Source organism: Polypterus senegalus, chromosome 16 (genome assembly GCF_016835505.1).
Source record: "Polypterus senegalus isolate Bchr_013 chromosome 16, ASM1683550v1, whole genome shotgun sequence".
In the NCBI taxonomy this organism is placed as follows: Eukaryota; Metazoa; Chordata; class Cladistia; order Polypteriformes; family Polypteridae; genus Polypterus; species Polypterus senegalus.
This window is the reverse complement of record NC_053169.1, coordinates 68,354,954-68,381,725: the sequence shown is the minus strand read 5'-3', so window position 1 is coordinate 68,381,725 and position 26,772 is coordinate 68,354,954. Positions and strand designations below refer to the sequence as shown.

The 26,772-nt window shown below is 38.8% G+C and overlaps 1 protein-coding gene across 7 annotated transcripts in view; it reads left to right on the top strand.

Annotated features, from left to right (window-relative positions):
- The window catches only part of LOC120517029 (homeobox-containing protein 1-like), a 302,918-nt gene that overhangs the window by 99,514 nt on the left and 176,632 nt on the right, over nucleotides 1-26,772 (top strand). For all 7 annotated transcript variants that reach the window (XM_039739106.1, XM_039739105.1, XM_039739103.1 and 4 more), the window contains exon 6: nucleotides 10,277-10,359. In XM_039739106.1, coding sequence (XP_039595040.1) covers nucleotides 10,277-10,359 — 83 coding nt within the window. The remainder of the gene's footprint in view (nucleotides 1-10,276; nucleotides 10,360-26,772) is intronic.

The following is a 26,772-nucleotide window of genomic DNA, read 5'->3' as shown; positions in this document are numbered from 1 at the left end:
TGTTCATGATGTTACAGACTGTTGTTTTTTTTATTTTTTTTATTTTATTGCTCTCACCATTTGTCTGTCATCAGTTGTTGTTGTTGTTCTTTTCTTTGGATGATCGGTTCGATGCCTGTTTCTCAGTAGACCAGTGGTTTCTTTTTTTCAGGACATTCCAAATAGTGGCACTGGCTATGCCCAATGGTTTTGAAATACCTCTGATGGTTTTTCCCCCTTTTCTCAGCTTGAATAAAATAAAATAAAAAAAAACAAAGCTAACCTTTAAAAGTATCATACATTTACACCGGCTGGTATAGATTGATATCAAATGTACGTTTTTATTCTAAAATAGTAAGAATAAAAGCAGCTCACTTCTCAAAACGGACTCGTCAGGGAATCGAACCCGTGAAGTTTCCATTACCAGTCAACAGTTGATACTGTTGCGCCACCTAAGCAGTCTTAGTAAATGCATGTCAATGTCGCACCCTAACAGGTGTTGTTTTTCTGCAGTTATATTTTTGAATAAAAGCGCACTTGTTCTGTTATATTTGTACCTTTTGTGAAAGTGTTTCTTTGATATTTGGACTTCAGGCTTCACACATTATAAACTTCATGTCTACATTTTGTCAATTATTACTAAAACATGAAAAACGTTTCTTTTTTAACGATGTGTTTACTTAGATCATTGTAGACATGGAACACACATGAAATTCATGTGTTCTAAATAATGATATAGTATTTATAAAAGGTGTCATTTTGCTTGACTTCTCACTCTATACAACTCCAAGCAACTGACACGCAAGTAAACAGACTTGAGCTGAGAAAACTGTGTGCCGGTGGGAGATGTGATAGCAGACTGTTTGCTGTTTATCAACACATTTAAAGAACAAAACATGTTGCGAAGCATTTTAAGGTGGGACGGATCTATGAGTTTTTTCGTAGGCTGTGGTAATTCTAGTGTTAAAAATTCCTGCACAGTTCCTTAGCGGCTACTGTGGACGAAAACTCAGACCCGACAGCAGGTGCGGTTATAAAGTAGCTTTATTTTCAGAGTCACGGTGAGAAGAGTTTCAGAAAAGCAGACAATCAAATATACATGACAGCGTCAGGGCTCTTCTGAACCCCGTCTGTTGGGTGGGGTCCAGTTTTATACCCCTAGAATGCGTGATTTAATATCATTATAAAATGTAACAGTCAACACATTTATTATACACAAACCTTGAGCCCCTTTAATGTCCCTTGTAAAACTTGATTTCTTGGCTCCTTTTGTTATGGCGTTCAGATGTAAGCTAAGGGAAAACGTGATAAGGCAGACTCATGTGTGGAATGCTCAGACCTTGAGTCCTTTGCACAAACATTTTTCTGTTTGCTAAAACAAAGCATGCTGTTACTTGGTTTTGTAAAGCTTACTTCTCAGACATGAATTAGTACAAGGGAACGAAGAGAACATTCGTCTTCCACATTCCCCCCTTTTTTAGCAAACAAAAATATTTGATCAGGGAGAGTTGAGTAGGAAAGGGTAGGAGAGGGGATGGAGTGGAGTGGGTGGAGGAGTGTGGGGTGGCTGTGCTGATCTGAAGCATTTTTCTTTGTGTAAAAAGTAAGCCTTTGCCATAGAGGCAGTAAAATACTTGGATACAATGTATCTTATCAAAGGAACAATACAGCAAGCTACAAGCAGGAGAACAATTAAAGCAACCGTAAGAGAGATGAAAACTGATTTAAGCCATTGGCCCCAGGACCCAAAAGTGGACATAAACCATTTGTCCCAAGGATTAGAAATGCCAGAATTAGTAGCTAGTTCATGTCAAATCAGCTAAAGCACGGGTGATTGATCCATCAGGAGCTGTATTATTAGGGATATAGGTACAGCATGCATCACCAAACATAGCACAAACGCCTCCTTTCTCAGCCAAGAGCATATCTAAAGCCAATCGATTTTGCCAGGTCATGAGGGATGTTTTATCAAGTTGCTCATGGATACCTTCAACAGCTTCTTAGTAAAATTTAAGAATCTTTGTTGATTGTAATAGAGATAATTAATCCAATCTACATTTTTGTTTATAGTAACCTGAGGAAAAATAGACTCAAATTCGCAGCAACTTGATCCCTTGCCTTGAACTTATCAGGGACTCCACGAGGGACTCGAATGGAATCAAAATACACCCCAGGGCCATGTAGGGAAAACTGGGAAGGGTCCACAGAATGGGGTTGACGATGTCGGCCAAACATGGTCGACACATGGAAGGCAGTTAAAGGGAAAAGTCGGAAAGGCATAACAAATTGTATTAAAGCAGAAGTGCCAGTCCAGTCAGGTGGAAGGATGTCAAGCAATTTAGACCTATGGCACATCCACCAAATATCAGTATTCTGAGTAATCAGAAAAATTGATAATTTGGAAGCTAAAGAGGAAGAATTAATCGGAAAAGTTTGGAAACAATAAGAGGATGGGATATTACAAACATTTGTGCCACGAGAGGAAGTGAGGTTTCTAAAAAAACAGGTATAAATACCTTCATCAGGCTGGAATATCGGGGAGTCATGGGAAGAGTAGGGGAAAAGAAGGGAAAGTGTAATGTAATTAGAGTCGATTGGAATAGAGGAAGAGATAAAAAGGGCAAGTAGGCAAGGAAGGCCAGTAGGATCAGATATGTTAGAAAGAGGAAAAGGGACAGTGGCCAAATGTGGCCTAGCTATAGCACATGCATAGCAATCAGATTGATTCACTTGTCTAGCGAATATAATACCCATTGCAGCCAACGGTTCTGATCCCCATACCCAATTTCAATCGAAAAAGTGGAAGAAGAGGTGGAAATATTCATGACCTTGACAGGGGGGGGTTTGGACCAGGGGTAGGAGAGAAGGTGTGTGTGTGGGGAAATGGGAGGTGTTAGTAACAGGGTTCTCAACCTTAATTTGAAATCTCCCTAGAGGATCTATTCCAGATACACATGCCCCTAAAATATAGGTTCCTGAATCATGTAAAGAAGGGTTCTTCAGAGTAATGATCAAAGTGTTACAATGGTATTCGGCACATTCATGAGGGGCATGTCCTTTTATAATAGAAAAGCGATATTTCAGACCATACTTCTGGGCCTTATAGGGTTGATAAACCCCAGTCATCAGTTCCAGTATTAGCCAAAACCCAGTCCCACATGTCACAGTTACTTCGAATCCAGAGTTTGTAACAGTTACACACACATATTTGTCAGACCAGTTCCACTGGATTTGTCGATCAGTCCCACAGTCAATAATAGAACAGAAATCCACCTGAACTGATGTGGTGATTCCGAAAGGAAAAGTCAAGGTGACCAGAGCAGTCGACAAGGGGATGGAAAGACATAGTAGGACCACAATCAAGGGTGCCATCTTTTGCAATGTGAGATGTGAATCCAAGCAGGCAGTCCCTCAACTTTAACAGCGTGTGGTGTCGACAGCAGAACTTGGAACGGTCCTCTCCACGAGGGTGATGCCAATGTTTCCTTCGAGTATCTCTAGCCAGAATCCAGGTTCCTAATGGAATCGGGAGTCCTTTGATGGAGGACTAGTTCTCCAGGCCTGATTCACCTGCTCGTGGACTTCCTTCAGAGAAGCTCGGAGACCTGTAAGACTGGAAAGAAGATCATTGTCCACAGTATGCAGTGTAACATTACCTATGACCATGCCGACTGGCATGGGCCGTCCGGTCAGAATTTCGAATGGCGACAGCCCTAACTGCCGATGTGTTCTTCCCCTTAATCCCATCAAGGCCAGAGGCAGAGCATCAGGCCAAGTTAAATTTGTTTGCTCACAGATTTTAGCCAATTTAGATTGCAAGGTACCATTGCATCGTTCCACAATACCTCCACTCTGGGGTGGTATTTGCAATAATGATGCACATTTATCTGGAGCCAGGTGGTTAATTCATTTATAACGGAATTTAGTGTGCCATTATCAGTTTGTAATTTCTGCGGTATGCCCCATCTAGGAATGATTTCCTTTATCAAAGCTTTTGCCACAGGTTTGGCATCTGCATGTTTGGAAGGGAAAGCTTCCACCCATCGGAGAACACATCAACAATTACTAAACAGTATCGGTACCCTTTGATGGTGTTAATTCAATGAAGTCCATTTGAAGGTGTTCAATGGACCCATTAGGTTAGGTGTAACGGGACTTACCTGGGTGCCCTTTCCTACATTAAACTTTTGACATAATGCACAGCACCTGCAGAACTGCTCTGCATATGTAGAGAAACCTACAGCTTCCCAATGTTTTTCAACATCTTGAACCATGGCGTCTTTTCCAGCATGGTCTAAGCCATGGGCGATTTTTCCATACCTGGGAAAGAAGCTTTGGGAGGAAAGGTTTGTTAGTTTGCTTATGGGTCCAGACTCCATCAGAGAGGGACCCTTCTTTGGACCATTTTCTCTTCTCTGTGTCCGTGGCTGCACTCTGTAAAGAAATAATTTGATTATCAGTGTCCTGGTCATTTCTCTGTTGGAATAAAGAGATTGGTGTGTTATTATATGCAGCCCGTTTAGCAAAATGTTCAGCTAATTTGTTTCCTTTGCTGACAGGATCCTGTTTTCCTGTGTGAGCTTGACATTTTAATGATCGCTAGCTTTGATGGTTTCGTTATGGCCTCTAAGAGGGATTCTTTTAGTTTTGATGCTGAATGGGCTTGCCAGTACTGGTCTTGAATCCTCTGAGTTTCCATAATGCCCCATGATCATGGCAGACTCCAAAAGCATATCTAGAATCAGTATAGATAGTTACAATTTTTCCCTCTGACAACTGACAAGCTCAGGTGAGAGCTATCCTGCTGCGCTTAAACTTGAAGAAATTTGGTTGTTTCCTGTAGGTCTGGTCTAGGTTTTATAACCTTAGTTATTTCATCATGACAGTTGGTAGAAAAGTAGCTGGATTTAAGGTGGAGCACCTTTCTATGGTAACATTTGACAACGTACAGAGTATATTTTGATAGTGTATTACCCTAGCAGTAGTGAGATGTGAGGTTTTAGCCTGTACTAAAATGGAGTGTACGGCGTGAGGCACTTTTACCACTAGGGGGCTCATGAGCACTATATCTGTACTGGCTAGCACGGCCTCTGTTGTGGCTGCTACAGCTCTGAGACAGGTTGGATGTCCCACAGCCACTGGATCCAATTTTTTCAAAAAATAGGCTAAGCCTTTGTTTTTTCTCCATGGAATTGTGTAAGAACTGCATTCATATATCCCCTTTTAGTCCACAACAGAGTGAATGAGAGATAGTCAACAGTCCCAACGCATGCAAACAGTAGGGCACTTTTTTTTTTTTAAGTCACATAGAGCCTTCTCAGCTTGATCATTGCATGCCACCTGACCAGAAAGGGGGAGATCAGGCGTGATCGCTAAAGGTTGCAAAAGCTGTGCTCTTTCAGTGAAGTTTAAAATCCATTGCCGGCAGTATCCTATAATGCCTAATACAGACACAACCTGTTGCTTTGTAACAGGTCTAGGAAGATTTTGAATGGTGTTTATACGATCGCTAGAGAGAGAGAGCTCTTGTTTCACAAGAAATGTCATGACCTGAATATTTCACAGTTGTTTGAATGAACTGCAGTTTTGTTTTAGAAACTTTATGGCCATTTGCTGCTAAAACTAATAATTTCTGAGTATCCGTGCACAATCTTCTTTGTAGTACTACATTATATCATTTACATACTGTATCAATACACTGTCTTTATCTAGCCTTTTAAATTTTTGAGCAAGAGCTTATCCAATACACAAGGGCTACAATATATCCCTGAGGCATAACGGTCCATGTCCAACGGCGGTTTTGGAAAGTAAAGGCAAACCAGAATTGAGAGTCGGGGTGCAAAGGAATACAACAATAAGCGTTAGCAAGGTCAATAACAGAGAAATAACAGGCGGATGAGGGTATCGTAGAAAGAATAGTGGAAGGATTAGTAACAATAGGTTCCCTAGGAAAAACTGCAGAATTAACGTGTCAAAGATCTTGAACAAAAGCGCCATGAACCCGTCAGCCTTTTAAACAGGTAAAACGGGGGAGTTGACTGGAGAGTGTTTAATTTGAATGATTACTCCACTTTCACGAGATCGGAATATCGGCGGAGATGCCAGCCTCTGCTGCTGGAGACAGAGGATACTGGGCACTATGCGGGCGGAAGGACGATTTTGGGTAAATCACCAGTGGCTCACAGTGTGCTATCTTTCCATAATCATTTTTCCCCGGGACCACAGTGCATCGGGAAGTGAGGAAAGCCAAGAGGGAGAGGTCATTTGCAATGAAAAAGCAGAAAGGGAAAGACGGCACAATGCACGATGTACAGTACTAAAAATCATTTTGAAGCACAACTTTAGTTATCAAATGATCTGAGATATCAAAATACCGAGCAACGTGCAGCCAGTCCGTCCTATCGAAACATTGTTCCACCCAATCCCCAATTTCAACTCAGTGAAGGTGCTAGAATTGGCTAAAGAAAAACATGGGGAACCGAACCTCCAAATAGAAACGCTTTGGGAATATGTGAAGTGCACTGTGCAGCTGAGCAGCTGTGTTTGCATGAGAAAAAAATGCAAGGGATATGAAGGGTCTCTGGGCTATTACCTGAAGAGAGAAAAGATTCTAACCAAGGTGTGTCCACTTCAGCAGGGAAGTACTGGGCAGTGCAGTGGAGGGTGTTGGGGACTTGCAAATGGGGAAAAGACATGAAGGAAAAGAGTGTAGGGCTTTAAGGAGAATGGTGTGTGAGGAGATGTTCAGAGTCCAAGCTGCAGAGGAGGGCTTAGTGTGGGGAGGTTTGGCACAGGAATTTAGGAATAGAATAGTAAAACCCTGTTGGTTAGAGAAATAGAGAGGGAGAGCTTAGTCATCAGATCCCTTCCTAACAGATTAACAGGGCAGAGCTGATTTAACAAAAACCGGTGCAACAAAGTGGAACCACTGAAATGAAGTTGAACCCGAAGAGGTTTAGACACCAGCAAAACATGTGGTTGTCCAGAAGCAGTAAGTACAGTCAGTGTATCGTTCGAGGCAGACCAGAAAAGCAGTTTCAGTGCCATTCACCAGCAAAGTCAATAAAGGATCTGTGTCCGCATGGCGAGTGAGCAAAGGCAACTGAAGAGAGTGGCTGGGGTCCCTGTGAAAGGAATATCCTCAGGTTCAGGTAAGGAAGGCGGGGGAGGAAGCTGATGTGGGCAATTCGGCAGAAGTGTCCCATTAACAGGCAAGATGTACAGTAGGTGCTTGATCTGAGGGGAGAGGCAGCTGAGCAGATAAAGAATTGGATTAGGAAGTAAAAATCCATGACCTCTCCCCTGCCTGAGGCAGCTCCACCTGCATAATAATTAATTTGTGCCGCGATTAACTTGGTCTGAGTGTCTGACTCTTTTTGTTTAATCTGTCGTTCAGCGTGTCTTTTTTTACTTCATCAAAAGTGGCACTTTCCCATCCAAATACAGGGCGTGCGCACTTTATTTTGAATATCACTTCTGAGTCCTGACACAAAAGGAGGAACTGCTGCCGGTCGTCTGGGCTGTCTAAGGCAGAATGGTTTGTCATTAAGTCCTGAATGCGGTGTGCCCATTCATCTACCGTCTCATCTTTCTTTTGTTTGGCAGCTGAAATAAGGTATCAGTCAGTGCTCTTTTTTATATTTTGCAGCTATTGCAGTTTTGGGGTTCCCATTGGGCAAGGAAAGGACCCTCATTATTTTGTCAGGGAGGCAATGCCTCATTCCACTGCCACTGTTCTCCATTATGCTGCCCATGATTGACAGTAGCCCAAATGGTGCCCATCTTTCTGCGTAGTTGGTCCACTCCGCACCATAGCCTATATGTTGTCTAGTTGGCGCACCTGTTCCACAAACTTCAACCCACCGATTACCTTAAGTGAGGAGAGTTTGTATCATTACACTGAGTATTGTTCATCAAAGAACTTATCTCATACATTGTGAAATGGAGTAACATTGGGCATCGGTAACCATTGTTCATCAGGGGCATCGGTAACCACAGGAGCCGTTGGGGCAATGATTGAATGTGGCGTGGAAGATGGGTTGTGGGTAAAGTGTTGTGGAAGAGAGCGCTGGATATAAAAGGTTTTTTTTATCACTCCTTCTCCTCCTTCCTTCAGACTGGGGTCCCGTATCAGCCTACACTTTCTGTAAAGCTATAAGCAGCTCTTCTTTTTCCTTTCTATTCTTAAGTTCAACAACTTAAAGCTCATTCCGTTTCTGTGCCGCTTCCAACGTACGGTCTTTAATAACCAATTCCCATCTGTCATAAATACCCATCCGATAAGGACCTCAATTACAACAACACTGTATTTCTGTTTTTCTAATGTCCTGTATCTCATTTATATCTCTGGATCCTTCCACTACACCATCTACCTGCACTGTCCTTATTCTACTTTCTACATGCCTTTTTTTTAATTTCTAATCCTGTCTTTTTTCAATGAGCTTTCTAGGGGACCTTCCTTCGATCCCGACAGCACACTTAAGAGCCTGGCGATCCCGACAGCACACTAAGAGCCCGATCCCCTAAAACAATCCTTCTAACGTTAGGTTTTTAGGACTCTTGGGGGACTGTTTGACTGGCTTGCTAATTGTTTTTGCCCATAGTAAGCGGCAGGATCTCAGCAGAAAATGACTCAGCCCTCGATAAACTCCGTTCCACCTGCCCTCCGCTCCTATCCCCGGATTACAGCTTCAGGTGACTTCGTGTTCGTTTATTCGCATCAGCAGAATCCTACATCAATACACCCTGTGGAGTCCGGGATATGGAGGTTTTTACCCCGATCCCTTCATCAGACGGTTTGTATGCCTCAATCTGCCAGGGTATTGTCTCCGTCACCTTAGCAACCCGTTGAGACAAGAGTATGACCAGACAGCGGATGAAAAACTCGACCTCCCGTTTATTTAGACACACATTCTCTAAATACAACATTTCACCACCATTCCTCAAATTTTTATAGGAGTGTGCCACTCACCCCTTTCTAATCCATTTCACAGAGATGACTAGCTAACATTCACACTGTGTCGTTTTCCGTAGAGTCCCAAGTCACCTTCCGTGAGTCCTTAGAACCCTCCTATGGGTCTGATACAGTATGCTCTCTTATTCTTTATTTTGCATATGCTTTTATTCTTTTTCTTTCTATATTCGTATTACTTCTAGCACACCAGTCAAACTCAAATAACAGGAATCCCCCGATCTACTCACCATGACTCCATCCACCTGCATGGAAATGCCCGTCAAGTCGTGCCTCGTATCGGCTAGGAGGAGGTCAGGGACTCCCACGCAGGAAACGCCCAAGGCAGGCCAATCCTACATTTACCAAAGCTGGACCCGATCCGGCCGGAATCGGCTCCACCACGGTCCTCTGGACGATCCTGCACGAGGAGCCGTCTGCCATCTCCTGCCCCACGTTTGGGCGCCAAAACTGTGGACGAAAACTCAGACCCGACAGCAGGTGCGGTTATAAAGCAGCTTTATTTTCAGAGTCACGGTGAGAAGAGTTTCAGAAAAGCAGACAATCAGACATGACAGCGTCAGGGCTCTTCTGAACCCCGTCTGTTGGGTGGGGTCCAGTTTTATACCCCTAGAATGCGTGATTTAATATCATTATAAAATGCAACAGTCAACACATTTATTATACACAAACCTTGAGCCCCAATAATGTCCCTTGTAAAACTTGATTTCTTGGCTCCTTTTGTTATGGCGTTCAGATGTAAGCTAAGGGAAAACGTGATAAGGCAGACTCATGTGTGGAATGCTCAGACCTTGAGTCCTTTCCACAAACATTTTTCTGTTTGCTAAAACAAAGCATGTTGTTACTTGGTTTCGTAAGGCTTACTTCTCAGACATGAATTAGTACAAGGGAACGAAGAGAACATTCGTCTTGCACACTACCAAAGCCTAAGTTTTTAAGAGCAAAATTAATTTTTTTAATTAACTCTCACACCAAACAAAATGCGGAAAACCCTCAATAGCCTTTTGCATTTGCAAAGTTCACGTTAATTATGCTGCGGTGGGCTGGCGCCCTGCCCAGGGTTTGTTTTCTGCCTTGCGCCCTGTGTTGGCTGGGATTGGCTCCAGCAGACCCCAGTGACCCTGTAGTTAGGATATAGTGGGTAGTATAATGGATGGATGGACATTAATAATGTCTCAAGCACGTCAACAAGTACACCAGACAGGATGAAGGGCATCCAGGTTGAAGCTAATTTATGTAATTTTGATTTAATTATACAGTATAATGTGAAAAAAACACCTATATTTTCAATGGCTGCTGCTGATTATTTCTTTTATTTCTCCTCAGCTATTTTAATGAAAACCAGTATCCTGATGAAGCTAAAAGAGAGGAAATTGCTAATGCTTGCAATGCTGTGATACAGAAACCAGGTATTTTGAATTCATTTTTTTTTTAATTATTTGTGAAAATGTTTTGATATTGTGATCTAGTATGGTGAGGTTTGTCATGGTCAAGGTAAGTGCAGTTAATAAAATTTCTGGTGGATACGTGATTAATTCGTTAATGACAAAAATACCTAGTAAAGTACATTAAGTACAGTTAAGCCACAGAAAATCCTTACACTTGCTGTATATAGTACTGGCATGGAAATTTAAACTAGTGATTCACCTTATAACGTGGTGTGAGAAATATTTTACCATTAAACAGTCAAGTTGCTTCAATTTGAACAAGTAGTTTCTTGCATCACATTGATTTTATCCTCCTTTAGTTTATCCATTTTATGATCTTTTTGTTCAATGAGAGATACAGGGAGAAATGATGCCTGCCCTGGTAGCACTGGGCATGTGGTGGGAAACATCCCTGTCAACTCCATCACATGAAACACTCAAGCTCACTCCCACATTTACTTATACTGTTCAATTTTGGATTTCCTAATTAACATACCAGAGATTTTTTAGGAATTTCCCATGTTGATATTTGAAACCTGCTCTAACAAGGTATGAGGCAGCCGTATTACACCAGTTAACCAGTTGGTATCAGTTGTGTTTTTATTCTTTGTCTTCAGATGGGATTGCCAGTTGGTATTAGAAGCAGCAAGTATTTTGTTTATTTTATTAGACAAAAAAGTAAATAGGATTTATTTGTATTTACGCCATAAGCACAAATTGGAAGATAAGTTGCTGCAGGCACAAAACAGGATGCAGCACGTGTATAGGACAGATGTGGAATGGCCCACAGCAAGCTGCTAGTTTTGTCTCTTTCAGTTTATTTTCTAGTGAACTATGCTCAGTTATGACAATGTCATCTTATCCAGTGTTTCTAAGGTTGTTATTTGTTTTGTTTTAAGTTATTCATTGTATGTTCTAAAAAGCAATACTTATTTCTCTCAATGACATTCAAATCAGTTTATAAATTATAGGCAATGTGTTTTTTCTGGAATTTTGGTTGATATTCTTTCCCTCTCCATTAAAATGAAACTACCATAAAAATTAGAGACTGTTCATTTCTTTGTAAGTGAGCAAACTTACAAATTCAGCAGGGGATCAAATTCGTATTTACCATACTGTAGCTCAACCTGGTTTTAGAGAGACATGCCGGGTTCAAATAATAAAAGACGGCATGTACTGTATGCAGTAGAGTCAAGTTAAATGAAATGAACAATATATCTGGAACCAGCTTGATTAGGTGTTTTGTACATACATTAAAGCGTTTTTTACAACAGGACTTTCATCCTAACAGATCGCCAATTCACCTCATTTCTCCAAAATAACATTGAGTCAAGTTTTAAAAGCTGAAAATGACCTACTCTCTGCCGCACTACTTGGAAATTTATTCCACATGTCTATGGTTCTCTGTGTGAAGAAAAACTTTCAAATATTTGTGAGAAATTCACCCTTAACTTGTTTCCGTTTCTCTGTGTTCTTGTCAAAAAACTTGTTTTAGAATTATAGCCTTCTGAATTTTAAAATTGTCAGTCATGCCAGTTTGTAATCTCTGCTTAAACTAAGAAAGTTTAATTCTTTTAATCTTTCCACATAGCTCATACCTGTCAGTCCTGGAACCAGCCTAAATCACTCTTCACTGGATTTTTCTATTATTGTTATGTCTTTGTTTTTTAGCCCAGAGACCAAAATGGCACACAGTCGTCCAGGCAGATGTTAAATGTATAGGATCGATTAGATTGAAAATGTGTTTAGATTAAACCTTTAAATAACAAAAGACCAACAAAAAAAAAACTTCTAAATATGTATCTGTTAGGGTTATTAATTAAGATGTTTTAAATTGCACATTGTCATAGAGTGTATCATTTATGAATTATAATATAAGCCTACTTCTTAACCTTCAGCCCAAAGGGAGAGAAATATTAGCATAATACATTTTTTGATTATACCTAGTTTTATTGATAAAGGTATAATATAGTCGGATGTAGGCTAGGGAAATATACAATTAACATTAGAATCCCTGAAGCCTACGAAGAAAGTCGTAATCCCGGGCCACCTTAAATTCCTTTGCACTTCTCCATCAGCGTCTTTTGTTTTGCAAATGTGTCAAGCAGCAAGCAGTCTGCTATCCCATCCCCCTTACAGACAAATAGTTCTGAGCAGACATCAACCATAGCAGCAGCTGTGGTCATTGCTGCTCTTATGAAAAGAATGGAGATAAATGCCATCAACTCAAAGAGGGAGAATCAAGTTCGTTGTACCATGTGAACGTCACTGACAGAATAAAACTGAATGACGAAAAAAGCTCTAACTTTTACAAGTAGCCACAATTTACACCAGGTATTACAGACTCAAATCAAATGTATGTTTTTATTTTATCATAGTAATAATAATAGCATCTCACTACTCAAAACGCAGCAGAGCGCCCATTCTCGAACCCGGAATCTTTTGGTTATAAAGCAGCAGTTCTTACCTCTGCGCCATCCAAGAATACATATCAACTTTCTGTCAATTGACATTTGAGCTTGGGTTTTTAACTCATTAACAGCTACATGTAAATTGAAGGGTTTTTGTTTTCTTTAATTATATTCTTGAATAAAAGCACACGTGTTTATTTGATATTTGGATTAAAGTCTTCACACATTATACTTCACATCATTATTAGTATAACATGGAAAAAGATTCCGTTTTAGGTATGTGTTCAGCATTTCTTGCCTCACATTTCATGTCATCCTACACTTACACAGATCTTTGTAGACACAGAACACACTTGAAATGTATGTATTTCAAACAATGATATATTATTTACCCTATACAACTCTAGGCATCTCACACTGAGATAAACAAGACTTGAGCTGGGAGAACTTTTTGTCCAAGTTGACTGCGGAATGAGGGGGATGGGACAACAGGTTGCTTGTGCTGATCCATACATTTGCAAAACAAAAGACGCTGATGAGGAGAGGTGCAAAGGAATTTAAGGTGGCACGGGTTATGACTTTTTTCATGGACTTCAGGGATTCTAGTGTTAAGGATTTGTAAGATAAAAGGAGGATTTAGAAATTAGCCCTAAGCTTAAATGGGAGTTTAACTGTAATTATGTGTTCTTATTTCTTGGTTTTGTGTAATAATTCTTGTAGCAGAATTAGAATTAACTGAAAGCTGCATTAAGAATTTAAATACACAACCTTAGGTTTTGAATACCAGATAATAAACAAGAATAAAATACAAATATTTAAAGAAAACATTGAACAAATAATATAATAATATAAAATGTGATGCTAATGCAAATCATCATAAGCAGCTGGACAGAGAGAGAAATTGAAAGACGGGTCAGAATTTGGGAAGGTTAAATGCCTTCTGAACAAATGAGTTTTATGTTGTTTTTTAAAAGAATTAATTCAGTCAGTATGGCCTATTTTTTTTTTGTTTTGTTTTTTTTGCTGTGCACTGAAGACATTTGTGTGTGTGAACAAAAGTTGACTGTCAGAAGAGAGATTAGAGTTTCTCCTTTTATTCATTGGTGTTTACATCTAGATATGTTAAACAACTTAGAACATAGTATATTTTGTATCAAATCACACAAGTAGAGCATATGATATTATTTATCTTGACTTTCAGAATTGATTTGATAAAGTGCCACATGAGAGGTTGTGCATCAAACTAAAAGAAGTGGTAGTTCAGGATGATGTTTTTAGATGGACGCAGAATTGATTCAGTCACTGGAAGCAGAGGGTGATGGTGCAAGGAACCTTATCGGAATTGGCTGATATTAAGAGTGGTGTTCCACAGGGGTCAATGCTAGGGCCACTACAATTTTTAATATATATAAATGATTTAGATAAGAATATAAGTAACAAGCTGGTTAAGTTTGCTGATGATACCAAGATAGGTGGATTAGTAGATAATTTGGAATTCGTTAAATCATTACAGAAGGACTTGGACAGCATACAGACTTGGGCAGTTTTGTAGCAGATGAAAACTTAGGTCAGTAAATGTAAAGTAATACCCATAGGCAGTAAAAATACTAGGTTTGAATACACATGAAAAGGATTTAGGAGTCATAGCAGACTCTATGCTATCAACTTCCTGAAAGTGTTCAGAAGCTATTAAGAAGGCAAATAGAATGTTACATTATATAGCACAATGTGTGGAGTACAAAACCAAGGAGCTTATGCTCAAGCTTTAAAATGCACTGGTGAGGCCTCATTTGGAGAACTGTGCAGTTTTGGTCTCCTGGCTTCAGAAAGGGCAATTCATTGTTAGAAAAAGTCCTGAGAAGAATGCCTAGGCTGATTCCAGGACTAAAGCAGATGAATTACTGTATGAGATAAAATTAAAAGAGCTGAGTGTTTACAGTTTAAGCAAAAAAGGCCAAAAGAAGAACGACTGGGCTCATTCCAGGGCTACAGGTGATGAATTATGAAGAAGGATTAAAAGAGATGAGCCTTTTTAGTTTAAGCAAAAGAAGATTAGGAAGTGACATGTTTGAAGCGTTTAAAATCATGAAGGTAATTAGTACAGTGGATTGAGACTGTTATTTTAAAATGAGTTCATCAGGAACACAGGGTCAACAGTTGGAAATTTGTTAAGGGTAAATTGCGCACAAACTTTAGGAAGTTTTTCTTTACACAGATAACTATAGACACTTGGAATAAGCTACTATGTAGTGTGGTAGACAGTAAGACTTTAGGGACTTTCAAAACTTGACTTGATGTTTTTGGAAGAATTAAGTGAATTGGACTGACTAACTTTGTTGGGCTGAATGGCCTATTCTCATCTAGATTGTTCCAATGTTCTAATGTGGATCAAAAGATATAAAAATAATTTTTATGGTTTCCTTCTTAAACCTTTATTTACACTTAAAAGTTTTCTCTTATGTTTTTAAAAACTCTGGCGTCACCTTTCAATTGATGTCTTAAGCTATTAAATTAATATTATGATCAGTGTTTAAAGTGAAACAAATAACCATCATACTTTAACAGGCTTCTTCAGTGATTGTGGGGTTGGGAAATGTCGAAGGTGGGAAAATAATATTATAGAGTTTGGGTTCAAAGCCCAAAGATGCAATCACATATAAAAACAGTATGGCAGGGAGGAAGGGTAGGGTACAGGTGCATTGTTAAAAGTGCTAGTGTGCACCCATTTGCTGTCATTGCTCCATTGGCAAAAAAAATAAAGATGTCGAGTGCTGGCCCACTTCAAGCACAGATTATCATAGACTGTGGAAAGTACCCATGCATATATTAAATTACATCATAAATGTATTTTCTGCTGTTAACACTGTGTCCTGACAGCATCTTAATACTTGTCACTTGTACTTTATTATTGCAGTTTTTCATATCTTTGCATTATTTGTAGTTGGTCAGGCATTTAACGTTTGTAAAATGAATATGTGAGCATGTAGAAGAATGCGGGCATGAATTAATAGTACAATAACTACACATGAGTTTGAACAGACCCCTTCAAAAATCAATAATACTAAGTATTGACAAGAAAAAAAAGTTTAATGTTGTGTCATCATATCATACTGCATACAAAATATAACAGTGCAAAATATGAATTTTAACATTAATAAACTAAAAGTAGCTGAAGCACTACTACCATCCGATTCCAATGTCCATAATTATTATTATAGCATGCATTTTTTAATACATGTATTATGGAAATTCACCTGCTGAAACAAATACACTATTAGTCTCTGTGGGCTTAGCACCTTTTTTCCTAACCAGCACTTAATTTTATTAGTTGAGTAGATATTATGCAGCTTTGGCTGCCATCTTAATATTATTTTTTGTCATCACCACAGTTATTTGTCAGAAGGTAATTCAACACCCACTTCTCACCACACACTGTCTCTTTTGCATCAGTTAACAAATCTGGCTTCCTGATGGGATAAACTGCAGTAAAAATGATAACAAAAATCTCTACTGGTATCTTGTTCTGCTGATGTACCACACTTAACTATTCATTCATTGCTTTGTGCCCCAATAAATGCAAGTTATTATCAGTATACTAACAACCCAATTGTGCTTCACTCACTCAAAATATGGGACCAATGTAGGAAGCATTTTAAGATAGAGAATCTTTTATCGATGGCACCTCTGCACGAGAATCACCTTTTTCAACCCTCACAAACATATGCAGTATTTTATGTCTGGAAAACATTTGGGATTACTTAGAGATCTGTACAAATCAATTAGAGATCTGTACATACACAAATGTTTTTGCAGCTTACAAACAGTTACACTCCAAATTTTTCTTTCCAGCAACACATGATATCAATAAAATTATAAAAAATAAATAAAGGTCCATAGAATCAATATTTTTCAAGGAAAAGAAGGTATATGATGAGCTTTTTCCAACAGCGTCTTTTGTCCTGTAAATGTGTCGATAAGCAACAAGCAGCCTACTACCACATCTTCCCCTTCCCCAAAGCCACACAGTTTTCTCAGCTCAAGTCTGTTTACCTGCGTATCAGTTGCTTAGAGTTGGTTGGAGTGAGAAGTCAAGCAAAATTACACCTTTTATAAATACTATATCATTATTTGGAACACATGCATTTCATGTGTGTTCCGTGTCTACAACATTCTATGTAAACACATCGTTAAAACAGAAACGTTTTTCATGTTTTAGTAATAATTGACAAAATGTAGACATGAAGTGTACAGTATAATGTGTGAAACCTTAAGTCCCAATATCAAGTAAATACTTTCACAAAAGGTACAAATATAACAGAACAAATGTGCTTCTATTCAAGAATATACAGTAACTGCAGAAAAAGAACCCACGTTGCCGCTCTTATTCTTACTATTTTAGAATAAAAACATACATTTGATTTCAGTCTGTAACTACCGGTGTAAATTTACGATACTTGTAAAGGTTTGTTTTTGTTTTTTCTTTAATCAGTTTTATTCTTCACGTTCACGATTTCACCCATCCCCACTCAATCACATCTGACACTGCTGTTTTCACATAAAGATGCGCTATAGCAGAGGTGAACTTAGATCATGACAACGGTTCTACATCGGAGAAAAAATACACTTTTGCCATCGCTGTACTTTGTATATGTACACGGGAAGCCCTGCAGTCTACTTGTGACTTTATGCTGTAGGAAGTCAATAAATAAATAAAGGTAAATAGGTAAATAACATTCAATCTGGCTCTTATATACAAAGTACAGCGACGGCAGCTTCCAACAGCAGCTAGAGACTCTTCTGTACACCAGCAACTGTCCACGCTAGTGTTTAGATCAGGATGGTGTATGTGCCCAAAAAAGAAGTCGGACTGCATTCTCGTACTATTGCTTGTGTATTAAAATGTCAGCAGGCACTTTTCGTGGCATTACACATATTTTTTGAGCCTGTCAATCAAACACAGGAAGCTCTGCAGTCTACTTGTGACTTTACGCTGTAGGAAGTAAGTAAATAATTAAAGGTAAATAACATTCGATCTGGCTTTTATGTAAGTAACATATAAATGTTAATGTTGTGGGCACATGCACTGTCCAGATCTAAACACTGGAGTGGAGAGTATATAGCTGAAGGTGGAAGCTTTTATTTACCTTACCTTTTATTTTTTATTTTATTGCATTATCATCTCGTTTTTGTTATGAGCATCACCATATTATACTTGAATGTGTATCTCAGTTGCTAGATAATGGGAAGTGTTGCAGGTTTCTAGTTCTTTGGCTTTGATCTTATGACGGTTTCCTGATTTTGACTTTGGTTCACGTTTTGGGTTTAGGCATTTATTAGGCTCTCTGCTGACCCGTTTTCAATTTTTTTTTTGTGGCCTACCATTTTCATTCTCTTTCCAGGACAAAAACTCTGAACATTTTTTTACAGTTCCTAAAATGTATATTTTAGAAGAAGCCATAGAAGAACAGCACACAGAATAGCTGGTTTTAAAGAAAAAATATGATGATTTGAGTGTCCTGGATAAAAAACAAGATCCAGGCCTTTAATAAACTCTTGGGCATAGCCATCAGCAGGGTGTCTGTCTGTGGAGATTGTGACAATCTTGTCAAGAGGTTTACTTATCCCGGCAGCAACATTCATGTCTCTGTTTTACTCTTCCTATGAAGTCAGCAGACCAATTGAGAGAGCATGGGGCGTCCTGAGGTCGCTGGAAACGGGTGTGTGGTGCTCATGATATCCTTGCAATAGGACAAAGGTCCAAGTCTCTAGACTCCCGAGGCCTCATGAATAAAAGGTGTGTACGCACAGAAATGTTGCTTAAGAACGTTTCCACGTTCAAATCGTGATGTATAAAACGTAAACTTTGCGTAAAGCCACGCACATTTCCACGGTAACTCATACCCTGTCGTACGCAAGTTCTCCGCTCGGTTTTGCAGACTGGCGGCACCCAGCGTCAAAGCAGTGCTACTGTTCCTGTGTGGTTTATCTTTCTTTTTCAGATCCACATTACTGACGCGGCTTTATAAATACACTGAAATTAACCGCATATTGTTTATTAGTTTAATGCATCTGATTGTAATTAACTTGTAACAATATAATGGTCCACAGAATGGTCAAACTATTCCAAATGCCATAGCTGCTTTAGCGTTGTTACTCTCACTGCACCTTCTTTTTCTTCTTACAGCTGCTCCCATTAGGGGTTGCCACAGCGGATCATCTTTTTCCATATTACTCTCACTGCACCACTCAGAGCAGCTGATCGGAAAGAGAATTATCAGTATACAGCATCAAGCACACGCTGCCTCAGCCATGCTTCCTATTTGAACTGCTTCTCACACGGCAAACGCTTCAAAACCTTTCCTGTATGGACCTCGCAAGTCAATCACTCCATCAAGTGCTCCTTGTAGAACTGTTTGTACTTATTTGGACAATCACCTCACTGTAAACTTGCACTACAGTTATAATATTGCACAACCTGAGCCACTTTATAAAGCGTGTATTTACATATGATGACAATAGCATTTCTAAGATTAAATGCCGCAAAATATGTTTATTATATTTTACAGATAAAACTTTAAACTTAATTTAAATAATCTATATTGTTAATAATTAAAAGAAACGCTGTTGCTACGCTAGTAAGGATCTGGCGCTCTGTTTACGGATTGATCCTGCCTCGTACTGTATGCTTCACTGGGACTGGCGTGAAGGATAGAATAATTAAACATGTACTACGAAGATATTTCAGTGTTCCTTAAAAGTTTTTAAGAATCTGCATTATAAGCTTACAGATGGCTTAACGTCTATAACAGAGCTGATTGTGTGGCGATTCGTTACTTGGAGAAAGAAAAGGAAGGGCAGGAATTGGGGGTTAGTACATTTGAAAGAGACAGTACTGCTGCAATAAATTATTTCATCGAAGGACATGCACAATCACTGTGCCATCATGTTCCCAAGTTTAATAACATGCTTTAACTCCTATCATCATGAAAATTACAGTGGTACCTCGGTATACGTCCTTAATCCGTTTCAGATCCTTTGACTTATACCAAACAGGATGTATACCAAACTAATTTTTCCCCATAAGAAATAATGGGAAAATGATTAATCTGTTCCCATGAAAAAAATCCTATTGTTATTGGCATATTATACATTGATGGGGTTGTATAAAATAATTTAAACACTGCTTAATACTAAAATACATAAATACAAAAGTAATTAGATGAAATAAATGAACATTTAACCTCACTTTACTTTTTAATAACATCTTTGTTTTTCACAATCGTAGATACCGTCGTTCTCCGCAAATGGTATGCAACAGCCATGTCCCGGATACGCATGCCACCTTCATATTTTTCAACAATCAATTCAAATTTACGTGAAAAAACACAAAATCACGTTGTGACGACGCAGGTTTGCTGTATGCTATCATCTGTTGTCGGGGAGCCCTTGAAACCTACACCATCGGTAATGTGCCTCACTGCTAAGCTCATCGATAACAACAACACAAGAGGATGGTAAAAAAGTGCAAAGTGCTTTTATTAAAACAATCAACAAAACAAGGTGTTCAAATTAAAATGCAGTCTCCAAAGTTCCAATAAATAATCCATAAAATCAGAAATGAAACGTGGAGGTTAAAAACAATAGAAAAAATTCTTGTTAAAAACGAGTTTAAAATAGAGCAGGAAGCATTCTCTAAAAAAAAAAGAAGCCCAGTGCCTTTTTACCTTGCGGCCCCCTGCTTCCCAACAGTGGAGTCGCCCTACTTGCAGCTGACTTTCACTCTGCCTACTTCAGCTACTTCATACACGCGCACTCTCTCTCTCTCTCTCTCTCTCTCTCACACACACGCGTGCAGCCTCCCGTCCGTTCTTTTTTTCCTCTCCTTCTAGCTGACTCACACTTCTGTTTATCTAGATAAGCAGCCCCAGGAACAATCACAAATGCGGATGGTCTCTCACCTGTGCACTTAGGTGAGAAACACCCACATCGCGAATCGCCCTGAGAACCTTCAGCCACATAACCACCATGCCCCCTCACCAAGCCGCGAGCGTGGTGATTATTTATTTTAAAGCTGGCCTTTGACAGGAGCTGCGGACCCGCTATACCACACACGTGAAAATTCACAGAGTTATAGCACGGGTTGTTCACTGAATGCTAGCAACTGCCGCACTGACGCTCGTGGGCAGTCGTGGCTTTGTCTAGAGAGAGGTAAACAAAGGTAGAGTGCGGTGTTCTAGCACGCGAGTCGTATTCCAAACAAAGGTCGTATACCAAGCAAAATTTTTCATGTCCAAACAGGATGTATACCAAGTTGGACTTATTCCAAAGCAGTCGTATACTGAGGTACCACTGTATATCAAATATACATCTCGGTATTTTAATTATTCAGACAGCTGTAATATTACAAATGTAATGGATTCTGTGTCCTGTCAGAGGAAGACAAAGCACGGAAGCACGTAGTGATTCACACATAGAGCACATAGAAGATCAAATACAAAACAAAGCATTTAACGTGCTACTTTAGTTACGATGGGATTTGAGAAACTAGTAAATTAAACGATTTTAAGATGAAGTTAATGATGTTCTACTTTAATGAAAAAATAAAATATGTCATTAAAGTGGAAATTTCGAGATTAAAGTTGACATTTCGTGCTTTTTTCCCCCACTGTGTGCCTGTTTTTTTTTTTCTCTGTACCCTAATAAGCTTTCATATGAAACTCAGACAGTGGGCTACGACTCGGCTTTTCACGGTGAATTTGATATCTGACAACTTCATTTTTTATTTCAATCACTGTGCGACTTTGTGAACTTGAGCTTTCGAGCTTCTCCGACACGCAATGTGACTCGATCAACTTTCTTTTCTTGTTTATTCCATTGTTTAAACCAACAAATAGTATGTTTTTCCTTGCCTCCACTTAGTATTTGCTGAAATTGTTCTATTTTACATCGTGTTTTTGTCATTTTATTTTCACAGAAAATTGAGCTTAAGGGCTATTTATATTGATTTACATATTCAAAGAGGCGTAATTCTGGGAGGAGATGGGGCAGGACAGCAGGTGCATTCACTTGCGTTAATTTCCATGCTGACCGGGATTTATGTAGCGGAAGAACGTGGAAGTTGGCGAACACACAGATTTATGCATCTGGATTTTTTTGTGCATAAGTACATTTCTGCTTTTGTTCTTACATCATGTTATAGTGTGAATTCTACGCACGGCGTTAATGCATGAGGCCCCTGGTGCTTCCTGTCTTGCTATATGGCTGCAAGACATGGATGGAGACGAAGACTGGAGTCCTTTGGTACTGTGCCTCTTCGGAGAATCCTTGGGTACCGCTTGTTTGACATTGTGTCAAAAAAGCGGTTGCTCACAGAGTCTCAAATGGAGCACATTACCTGCATTGTTAGGGAACATCAGTTATGGCACTATGCCAATGTGGCACGATTCCCCAAGGGTGATCCAACTCGCAGAACCCTCACTCTTGAGGACCATGAGAGGCTGGACCAGGCCAAGAGGACACCCACATAATACCTGGCTCCAGCAGATAGATGGTCATTTCCTGAGGGTGGGACTAGACTACTTGTCTGTCTGGGGGATTTCCAACCAGGATCCAAGCTGTTTCATTGTGTGGTGGGTGTGGTCATGCACTTTACTTAACCTGACCTGACAATGCTTTAAAATCCCCTCTTCAAATAGCCAACATGCCATATCTCACAATTAGTTTCTGTCTTAATGTGACTGCTCGGTTGACAAGTAATGCCTAAAGCAATTAGGTGAAATTAATAATATTTAGGGTACTTTAATTAAAATATTACTGCACCTGTAAAGGAGATAAAAAAAGTAGACAGATTTTGAGTACCCAGATTTTATACTGTGACAATCTTACTTTTCTAAGTGAGTCTACTGTATTTTTATTCTGAATGACCTGATATAAACAGTACCCTGCCACTGCCCACTGAACACCTACCAAAATAATAAGAGAAATCTGCCTTCAACCTTTGCTTATGACAGTGTTGCATGCATCCTGTTTGTAGTACTCAACTGGTGTCCTGCACTACAAAAGTATTGTGATGTGTATTTATATAACGTTTCCTGTTAGTACAGTAATCCCTCCTCGATGAAAATCGTCAAAGTAGAAGTAGAAACCATAATTTTGTATGGTTATTTTGATATATTTTAAGCCCTTATAAACTCTCCCACACTGTTTATAAATATTCTCTGCACAGTTATACAGTAATTCCTCGTTTATTGCGGTTAATCCGTTCCAGACTCTAGCGCGATAAATGAATTTCCATGAAGTAGGATTCTTTATTTATAAATCTAATATTTTCACAGTTATAGCATAGAAAACCTGTTTACGACCTCCTAAATACATTTTTTAACATTGTTAGAGCCCTCTGGACATGAAATAACACCCTTTAGTCAAAAGTTTAAACTGTTCTCCATGACGACAGAAATGATAGTTCTTTCTCACAATTAAAAGAATGCAAACATATCTTCCTCTTCAAAGGAGTGCGCATCAGGAGCAGAGAATGTCAGAGAGAGAGAAAAAAGCAAACAATCAAAAATCAATAAGTGCTGTTGGGCTTTTAATTATGAGAACCACCGTGATAAAGCAGCAGCAAGGAAGGAGCAATGTGATGGTAGTCTTTCTGCATTTTTAGAGGATTGTCCATATCCTCTAAGCAAACAGCCTCTGTGCAAACAGCCCCTCTGCTCACACCCCTCCGTCAGAAGCAGAGAACGTCAGAGAGAGTGAGAGAGACAGAGAAAAGCAAACAATCAAAAATCAATACGGGCTGTTAGAGCTTTTAAGTGTGCGAAGCACCGCGCAGGGATATCATTGAGTTTTATTTAATAAGTAATACTTGCTCTGATTGGGTAGCTTCTCAGCCATCCGCCAATAGCGTCCCTTGTATGAAATCAACTGGGCAAACAAACTGAAGAAGCATGTACCATAAATTAAAAGACCCATTGTCCGCAGAAATCCGCGAACCAGCAGAAAATCCGTGATATATATTTACATATGCTTACATTTAAAATCCGCGATGGAGTTAAGCCACGAAAGTCGAAGCGCGATATAGAGAGGGATCAATATACTGATAGGATTTTTTTTTTTTTTGCTGTTGGTTGTTGTATTCTGTTGCCATCGCTGTGGCCATTACCATAATAATGCTGTATAAAAAATAAAAATAGAAACATATATATATAACAGCCCAGAATCGTTAAGCTAATTTTGAATATATTTGATTATTTTGGCATAGTCCATGGTGATCATATCATTGTTTACACTTCTGTTCCTCGATCAACCATCTCGTAATTTTGAATGTTTGGCATGTTATCATCATTAGTAAAATTTACAGCCAGAACTGTAAGTTCCTGTGCTGAAATCCCTCAAAGCCAATAAAATCCTTTGGTTTGTTGGTACCCCTCTCTGCCACAAATGCAGATAAAACTCTCTACATTTTTGTTAATAAAACATTTTGCTCACCAGCCCCCAGGTTTGGTCCTGTGGAAATGCAATTTAAAGTGTTTTTTTCCCATGGAAATTGTTACATATGCATTATATTCAATTTTTTGTTTAAAACTACAGTAAAAACAATAATTGGAATGAACTTTTCTTCAAGATTGCATTGAATTTTGATTCCTTGTTTGATCTTATAGCGTGATAATGCAACGTCTCTTATAAATAAACTGACTTTTTTAAATGTATGTCCTTGTGATTTGTTAATTGTCATTGCAAAGGCTATTCTTAACAGGAAATTTTAAACGGTTTAATACGAATGGCATATCAAGATCTCCTTTTTGCCCGAACACCATTTTCAGTACGAAAGTGGGAATATCCAGAGCCGATGTTGCCGGTGGCATTGTTCTCAAGAAGCTGAGGATTTCTGGCCATTGTGGATTGCACATCATTGTAAGAAATAAATCTGGCCGACCGATAGTTCTGGATATTGCCATTGCATCATGATATAACTGTTGCAAGGCTCTTGGACTACTCTGATATGATGATGGTAATATTACTGCTTTACCTATTTTGAATTTGTCTGAACTATTGATATATGAATTTTGAACGTGATCAATGACACCTTGCATATGTTCCGTTCTAAGTTTAGCTTGATTCGATTTAATAAAGAAGAGGCGATTAGCTGCGACTTTTACATACGCCTTAATAATGTAATGTTGCCATAGACGTTGAGATGATAGAAGTGAGTTAAATACATGGGAATGTATTGCTAATTTTGACCCAAAATATTGTTTGGGTGTTATTTGTTTTTTTGAATGTGTTTGTTTCATATTGTATGACCATCCTGTTTCTCCATCTGGGAAAAGCATAGGAAAGAGTAAAGGGTCGGCATGTGACGATGTATTTGACATAAATGACAATTCATGCTTTGCCTTTGAATATACACAAAAATCTACTCTGTCTTTGATATCTCCGTCTTTCGAAATTATTATCGCTGACAATTCATCACATGTGGGTTTATTATAAATGTGACTGTGATCTTTCGGATTCATATAGAAATCCAAGAAAATGTCTTTGTCCATGTTTGCTGCTAAATTTCAAGTAAAGTGCAATACTTTTGGACATATGGATTTGTATCCATTATTGCCTGTATAACTTCTATTACGTCGGATCATTTAACTCTTTCGATTCTATGTTGCATCACTTCTCCGTGAGCATTAATATACGTACACCTGAACAAATTGTGTTTTTTTCTAAATTAAACTTGTCGTAGATGTTATTGTTGCAGGAACCCAGATTCTCATAGCGTATGGTCCATTATTGTGTAAATCAACATTTTGTGCATTGAATGATGCTAACACGAAAATATTATTGTAGACGCATATATTTTGCCTGTAGTGTTTTTGGATTTCACTTTCACCGAACAACAAATCTTTAAATTGCTGCGGAAATGGCTCTTCATTGGGAAGCAGCAATTAAACGTTAGATAGATAGATACTTTATTAATCCCTTTAAAGCCTTACAATATCTACATACTTCCGACATATCACCTATGTCCCTATATTCGATCTCTTTTTGCTGTTCTGTTATTTCACCTAGTAATAATTTGCGTTTGTTTGCACGAATGCGATCTGTAGCCCCTTTGTTTGACACTTTCGAATTGTAGTACTGTCATAAGTTAGAACTTGCTCTGTGTGTGTATCGCGGCAAGTTTTTTTAGCCTTTCGAATTCCACTGCTTTCATAATCTGTCAGGTGTATAGCGCTAATGTTTTTGAACGTCTGTATGTAGTTCTACTGTGTCTTTTACTCTTTGTCTTTTATTTGTGACCCTGTTTGGACCTGCAAGGTATTCAGTTCCACTTGTTCCGGGATGATTATTACTTTCCTTGCCTAGGTCACCGTCTCATGGGAGCATGCTTCCAATGGATGTCAGTATGACGTGACTTGACTGTGTTGTGGGAAGTGAAAGTGTCTTTGCCTGTCTGAAGTGTCTCTCTGTCTCTCTTCAGATGATCACGTCTCGTCGCAAGATTTTTTTTTTATAATAAAGAGATATTTGTCTCCCTCTTTTTCAATCTTTCTCTCTCTCTCAAAATAGATAGTTGAAATATTGTAGTCTTTTTGTTCTTAACATCAACCATGTCTATCATATTGCATATATATATATATATATATATATATATATATATATATATATATATATATACTGTATATACAGTGGGATGCAAAAGTTTGGGCAACCTTGTTAATAGTCATTATTTTCCTGTATAAATCGTTGGTTGTTATGGTAAAAAATGTCAGTTAAATATATCATATAGGAGACACACACAGTGATATTTGAGAAGTGAAATGAAGTTTATTGGATTTACAGAAAGTGTGCAATAATTGCTTAAACAAAATCAGGCAGGTGCATAAATTTGGGCACCGTTGTCATTTTATTGATTCCAAAACTTTTAGAACTAATTATTGGAACCCAAATTTGCTTGGTAAGCTCAGTGAACCCTGACCTACATACA